The following is a 7867-nucleotide window of genomic DNA, read 5'->3' as shown; positions in this document are numbered from 1 at the left end:
TCAATCTAAAACCGTCCAAGTGCAAAGAGAGTGAATTTAGTTAGAGGAGAGTGAACACCATGAATTTTGAAATATGGATTTTTCTCATAATTTTGAGACCACTTATTTCAGTGCACATAAAACAGTGATAATGGCAGTTTCTAATGCCAGTGCTTTGTGGTATGCTGCCTACTTTTAGCCCTTGGGTTTCTTGTGGAACTGCACTTCACCAACATATCATCTCCCGAGAGATATTCTGCAGAAGGAGCACATGAAAATTTATCATGAAGACCTTTCTAGCACGATTGATGGATTTAATGAGAGCAAATTGGTTGGAGAGGAGTTTTGGAATGGGTTACAGAGGAGACGTGAAAGATGGTACAGTAGTTATTGTGAAAGTTCTTATTTTGCACAATGAAGAAGCTCATAAGAATATTAATGCTGAATGAAAGATGTTAAGATCTTAAGGTTCGACATCACAATCTTGCGAGAATCATAACTTCATGTTCAATCCCGGGATTTAAAACTGAAATTTTGGAATTTATGTCAAACAGAAGTTTAGAGAAGCATCTGTATCCTGAAAAAGATGATTTTTGGATTGGGATTGAAAAGATAACTGGATTTCGCCATTAACCTAGCAAATGTCATGGAATATCTACGTTACAACACTTCTGTCCAAGTAGTCCTCTGATTTAAAACCTGAGAATGTCCTTTTGGACAAAAGACCTGACAGGCCAATTAACAGATTTGGGATTGCCAGGTTAAATTTAGGTATACAATCTAGAGGAAGAGCACCATTTAAGGTCCATGTTTTAATTACGGTTCACTTCTTGTTCATTCAACTCTTTAATTATTAACTTTAAAGATACCCAAAAGAAAAATGATAACTAAAAGTTCATTAATAAATTTCACATGTATCAATAGCTAATGGCACTTGTTTTAATGGCAAGTTCATGTTGTAGGCACCTAGATGGCGCTGACTTCAAATCTTCTTCAATACAAATAAAAAATCAATATCCTCCCACTTTATCTCCATTAGTTAGAATTTTTGGACTTTAATTGGAGGAGTTGTGCAATTTTATCGGTACCATAGTGCATGACTACTGGGGTATTTGTGCATAAGTATTGGCAGCTACTAGGGCATTTGTGCATAAGTATTGGTCTTGTCTGAGGTAGTTGTAGTGCACAATTATTGGGACATTTTTAAGTAGAGCGACACTTAGGAATGAGCACTTTTTGACCCTTGCACGCATAAGAGACCCGACAACATGCATCGTTACTACCTAGAAGCCAAAACAATAGCTATAAGTAGTTAAGTCACATAGAGAGACAACCAAAAGATCATCAAATTCCGCTATACCATTTAAGATCTGTTAATGTTCGAAATTAGCTATAACGACTACTGGTCCACTTCCCCTTCGAACTCTCTTACTTCAATACTTTCTATCAAAGGGTCTATGTACTACGTTGCCCCATGTATGCCTCTAGATTTCTCATCCTTAATTGGTTATTTTTATAGGGATTTCTAGGATCATGTGATCTCACTATTGACCATCATGAATGCAGAAAATGGGCTAGCAAGGAGAGTAATTACTGAAGGATACATCTACAAGAGTACAGTTACAACATTTTGTGTCAGAAATGTTAAAAATCAAATGACTAACAGATGATATGTTTGTGAAATGGCTATCTAGTCATCAAGATAAAACATGAAGATTGCTGTTATTCATTTGAGACAATGGTACACTGAACAAGATGCAAACGATTTTCGTCAATGAGAAGTCAAAATTCTGTAATATAACATCTAATCATAGATACCATGATACATCCTAAATGAGAAGTCAAAATTCTGTAATATAACATCTAATCATAGATACCATGCATCCTAATGACTGGATAGCCATTTCCACATGTTTGTAGATCTTAACTTACACAAGTAACAGCCTTTAACTTACCATGTGGGATTTAGTCCGCATGGAGAAGGCCACAGAAGAAGTAGAGGACGTGGACAAGTGGTGTTACACATCCTTATTGTTATCAGTTTGGCTTGCTCAAAAGATTTGCTAGAAGAAAGGTCAATTATGATAGATGTGAGGGTGTTGGACAGTATGGCAGAGAGTTTCACAGGAAGTAGCGGAGCTTCAGTCAGATTATGGCCAAGTATATCTGATTTGGTGATCAATCCTCTCCAAGGAGTGGCAAGAACTGACAGAAACTATTCTTCTAGCCTAAAACTGCGGCCAAAAAACCCTAAAAAACAGAGATCTTTTGGCCAGAGGGTTTTATAGAAAAAAAATTTAAAAAAATTGCTATATACCTGCGATTTATGAGTCAAATTCTCAGTCAAGAAATTAAATAAAGAATTAAAACCCCACCGAGACTTGACATATCGCTATACTTGAAGATATCTGCTTCTATGCTTAAAAAGAGAGTCCTATAGTGTAATTGTCTAATTTCCTGCTCCTTTCCCTTGGTCATGACAGCAATCTCTTGGTATAGTATTTGTCTGGCTTTTATAAATTGAATGTCACATCAAGCATTTCTTGGCAGCTTGGAGGACCTTAACAAACATTTTTACTGAAACAAATTGGAGGTTCGTTTTTGTGAGTATCCTCCAAAATTGTTGTAAGTTATGTATTTCATATTTCATTCATAAGAATTGCCCTCCTTTTTTCTTATTCACTACAAAAATAGAGGCAAAGATATTAGATATGTCAGAGATCAAATGTTGATAGGAACTTTATAATAAGGCATCTTAGAAGATCAGCACTGCTTGTTACACTTATTATAGCTTATTTTGCAACAGATGTGGTAACCTTCATTGCATAAGAATTACATAAAGTATGCTTGGCTTCCATTTTAGTAATCACCCATGGGACATAAATAGAGAGAGGTAGTGACTAGTGGCGTTGGAGAACCTTGGAAAACCAGTAGGCAGACATCTTTGGATATCTTTTAAGAGTTTTGAAATCTACATAAACCAATCCAAACCTTGATGTGTACCCAGATAGCCATTCAAAATTATCCAGCAGAGACCAAGCAAAGTATCCTGCAACATTTGCACCATCTTTAATTGCATGTTGTAAATTTTCTATATAGCTCCTATAGTAGTTGATCCTTGTCGTATCATGCAGCCCAGCAGGCAAAGTCACATTTCCAGGATCATCCATTCCTGCTCACACGAAGCATCATGTAAGGCAAATGAAATAATCTTTCATAGAAGCAAAATACAAGTAATTTGGTATGTGCTTTTGACTGAAACTAAGCTTTTCAAAAAGAAGTCCTTAGATAGTCATGTTCCTGCTATATGAGATGGGTTGATGCTTACCATTTTCAGACAGAAACATAGTTGGATTTCCATAGTGCTCTTTTATGTATGTCACAGCTTTGTACAAACCCCATGGCACAATGTACAGCCAGTATGAATTTGCCTGCAAAATCATCAATCATTATTTATGTAAAGAACTTGCCCAGTGCACAGGATCTCCTAAGCACAAAACAGAGTATTTTTAATTAAATGGACGTTAAGGTCCTATACTGACTACAGATTGATTATAAAAGTTCCTAACAGAATGAAGGCAAATTGGATACAGTTAAAAGAAACAGAAATCCAATTTTGTAAGGAATTAGTTTGAAAGAGAATTTATTTATCAGAAGAAATTAGATTTGCGAAGTGGAATGCCCATGAGTAACCATCTAGATCACAAATAAGGCTAGGAAATAGCATTTTGGTTATAGATTTATCATGGCCACTGAGTTTTTGAGCAGTTTTTTAATTATGCTTAAAAAGTCTGATGTGGTAATGACATCAAGTTAGGCATAAAGGAAATTTAGTATATGAAAAATAAGCTCAGGCCTCACAAACTCTTGTCTAGCATACACAGTAGAAAAATATTTTCAGAGGCAGTAAACTGCAATCTGAGATTGAATAATTGTTTTTATAATTTAAAAAAGGAATCTTACCCTTGGACCAATTGGCACTCCATCACGTGCATCTGTCAGGTTTTACATTTGGAAGTTAGTAAAAACAGAACTCAAATGTAAGAAATCTGGATTTTGCAGCATATAATGTGTGAATGAATGTCTGAAAATGCAATAGACAAAACATGCCATTGGGAAACTTCAAAATATACAGAGTTTACAGAACCTTACATGCAAAACCTGCATTCCAGTCCATCTGGTAGTCTGTTACATTTTGCTTGGGTTGTTTTGGGTCATACATATAATAAGCTGTATACTGATTAACTCCTAAGAAGTCAATTGAACCTTTAACCATTGTGACTTGCTTTTCTGTAAATTTAGGCAGTCTTGTTCCAACAATTTCCACCATATTCTGAGGGTATTTCCCATATACAATAGGATGAAGAAACCTGACAAACACATAGTATTTATGTTATCCTCGCTACTGAGGGAAATTGTAGATGGAAGCAAAATTCATTAGCATATCACAAGTCTGAGAACCATCCAAAGTCCTTTATTTTAGAGAATAATCATGTGTTCGTATTTGATGACTCTAAGCCTACAGTATTTGCTTATGAAGGTAAAGAATGTCCATGCCAGTCTAGAATCATGGTTGAAGCCTATTGATAACTTTATGAAAATTTGTATCTTTAAGTTTGAATCATGGATCCAAAGACAACTAGAACAAACATAGATCTTATACAAGTAACATATATAGGAAGGAAATTTTATCCATACCAGCCAATATGGAAATCCCTAGATCTTTGGGCAGCTGCCATGTCTTCCGTGGAATTTGTAAGGGGCTCATACCACACAAAGTCCAGAAGAATACCGATTTTTCCCTTCTGCTTGGCCTGTGGTCAGAGAAGACAGTTAGGTAAAAGTGGCCGATTCATGCTTAATATTGTTACTCAATGCCTTTTTATTGTTGTAGCATATCTCACCTGGTATTTTTGTCTATAAATATGTACAGCAGCAGCATGTGAGAGAAGCAAATTGTGTGCAACAATGTAGGGTTCTGTTGAAGAGTTTCCTGCAGTACAGTTTCCAAATGGAGTAGAGCATCTTGCAGGGGCAAATATTCCATTATCATAACCAAGAGCAGCAACAACACGTGGCTCATTGAATGTCATCCAATTTTTTACCCTGTCACCAAATGTTTTGAAGCAGAATTCTGCAAATCTTGCATATTCTTCCCTGAGCATAATAGTAAAACAGTTATCACCATAACAGAAACTCAAGATCCAAAGTTTTGCAAGGAAAGAATAATTAATCACTGTACAAGATCGGCTGACAGATCTTTTAAAAAAGACAAATTCCAAAGTAACTTACACAACTTTGAAGTCTAGCAACCCTTTAAAGGCTTTTTCAAGACCTTCTGGTAAATCATAATGATAAAGATTTGCATAGGGTGTGATACCTGAACAAAGAAAAAATTACTAAGGATTCAACCACAATCCAAATTGCAGGGTGAGGTTGTTAAATTATAAAATTAGGAGATCAGGCAACCAAAGCCATAAATGTTCTTGTAGAGTGCAAGCTGCTGGAACAAACTGAACACGAGAAAACTTTTGGAAATACAAACTCATTAATAAGTTGTTAAAAAAATAGCCCAAAACTAAGAGAACAATTCTAGACCATGAAAAATAGTGATTTGCAGCATTTCTTAGTGTCAATCTTATACACTTGGAACCAGATAACCACTCTGAAGATCCAACTAGGGATAATTAAGAACATAAAATAGTATTCTCACACAGTTTCTTGTTAACAATGGTAATCTTATATAATATTAATAATATATCCTGCAAATTACAAATACAAATGAACCAAATGCCGACAAGAGTCTCCCTTTTCTGATTATGGATTGCTGAATTTGATTTGAAATGTCAATACCAAAACTCTACTTTTTTCTGATTATATGGATCGCTGAATGAAATGTGATCTGAAATGTCAATACAAAGACATATGCAGCTTGATTTCAGAAGCAACCTTTTGCAAACTATCATTATTTTACTTGTGATTTTTCATATTATTTACAGGCAGACATGTGCATCTGTGTGTCATGTGAAAGTGAGCGAGAGAAAACAGTAAATTGCTAGATGTATCATTAAATCGCATTTTCCTCTATATTTGATAAGAAGTATTAAATTATACAGAGACTGCCACCAGGATTGAAACTACCATAACAACTACAACCACCTCAAGTTCAAAATTGCAGGAATAGACAGCAGGAAGATTTACAAATATCACAGATTTCTAAGATATTCTACTGCATCAAGGAGATTCATAATAATTAAAGGATATTGAAAATGTGGAAATACAATGAACATGACAACTCTATGCTACATCTGGTACCTCTTTCAAGTAGATAGTTTATGAGATTATTGTAATACTCGACACCCTTATAATTCACTCGACCCGTTCCCTCTGTATCATTAGAAAATTAAAAAGCAGCAAGGATCAAAACATTTGAAACCCAAAAGATTAAATTTATGTGCTTTTCTTAAAAAAATATTGTAATAGAATCCTAAAAGAATGCAATGGCGACTCTCCATTCGACTCTGGAGAAAGAAATAGCTACATTTAAATTGGGAAAGCTCCAATATCTTAGCCACAATGACCATATCTGGCACTGAAAGAAAAAACCCATTAGTATGTTTACTTGGAAAAATTCTCGACCAGGATATAGAGAAACGGTATGCATCCATGTTCATCTTTACCATCAGCTCTACATCTTCCTGCACATCAAATAGTTGCAGTAAAGTTCAGAATTAAAGAAATTTAGCATTTAGTTTCTCGGGAACAGAGGATCAATAACCCATCTACATGATATAAACCTGCTTATACCGAACATGATTAGTTTGGGAACAAAACTAAACATGATTACAACAGCTCATATATACCTTGTAACGATGGTACTGATCCACCGTAACTTCTGCAGTGGCATTTTTAGCTATGGTACCTGCAACAAGTAATGGAGCAGAAAATCAGAATCAAGGAGGAGTGCCCACAGTGTTGGGGTAAAATTGCAAAAATGTGGTGCAAACAGGGTACATCGAATAGTGAACCGGCTTCAACTCAAACTCCTTTTGGTACTGGTTATAGTATTCAAAATGGGGTACATTCAACTTTGCAGCAGAATTTCAATCCCAAATAAGATCAGTAACGAGCCAAAAAGGAAAAAGGTAGAATAGAGTTTAGATTATACCTGGTATCTTGACAAAAGCATCCCATATGCTGGGTCCTCGTCCCTCAGTGCTTGCAGCTCCCTCAACCTGGTAAGCTGAAGTAGCAGTGCCAAAAATAAAGTCTTTAGGAAAGCTGGCTCTGCTCAGCCCCCCTGTGTCGATCCCATTAGCTGTCTCCCAATCCAAGGGCTCTGCAATGCAGAAACACATACAAAGCAAAAGAAAAACTATCATCTTTCCCATCTCAACTTCCTGCTCTGCTCATCACTTGAGCTTCAGCTTGAAGAACTCCACCACTTTAAGATTCCTTAAATAGGGAAAACCGCATTAGCAGCCTAGTAATATTCAATGGATATTATCAAATGGCATGATACCCATTGTAAAACTAAAGGTGATCAGCTCAAACCTTAAAGTCAAATGGGAATAGATCCCAAAATTTGAATTTTATAGTTGGAAAGGCAATTCCAAGAATTGTAGGAAACACAATATTATAAAATATTAAACTCAGTAATGTTTTTGAATTTTATTATGGAAACATCAAATTTCGATTACTTTCTGTGATAGATCTTTAATACATGGAGCGATTGAAGTTGATTTATCAATGGTGGGCTCTGTTTGAATATTAAAAATAAATGATCTTGGTATAAAGATTTATTTTTTCATAATTTTTTGAAAATAAATGATCCTACTTATCTACCAATCAAAAACAAACAAATTTATTTGAGTAGTTACAAGAATAC

The 7867-nt window shown here is 35.4% G+C and overlaps 1 protein-coding gene across 1 annotated transcript; it reads right to left on the bottom strand.

The window, feature by feature from the left end:
- Positions 1-2691: 2691 nt before the first annotated feature.
- Positions 2692-7557, bottom strand: LOC131035174 (beta-glucosidase 44). Its single transcript, XM_057966819.2, has 11 exons — positions 7148-7557; positions 6843-6901; positions 6602-6677; positions 6295-6366; positions 5272-5359; positions 4884-5136; positions 4678-4793; positions 4132-4349; positions 3943-3974; positions 3308-3410; positions 2692-3151 (listed from the first exon to the last, which is right to left on the bottom strand). The coding sequence occupies exons 1-11, from the start codon at positions 7368-7370 to the stop codon at positions 2880-2882; spliced, it is 1512 nt and encodes a 503-aa protein (XP_057822802.2). The 5' UTR covers positions 7371-7557; the 3' UTR covers positions 2692-2879.
- Between the last annotated feature and the right edge of the window lie 310 nt (positions 7558-7867).

The sequence above is a fragment of the Cryptomeria japonica genome, chromosome 2 (assembly GCF_030272615.1).
Source record: "Cryptomeria japonica chromosome 2, Sugi_1.0, whole genome shotgun sequence".
NCBI classification, from domain to species: Eukaryota; Viridiplantae; Streptophyta; class Pinopsida; order Cupressales; family Cupressaceae; genus Cryptomeria; species Cryptomeria japonica.
This window is presented reverse-complemented; position numbering and strand designations above follow the sequence as displayed.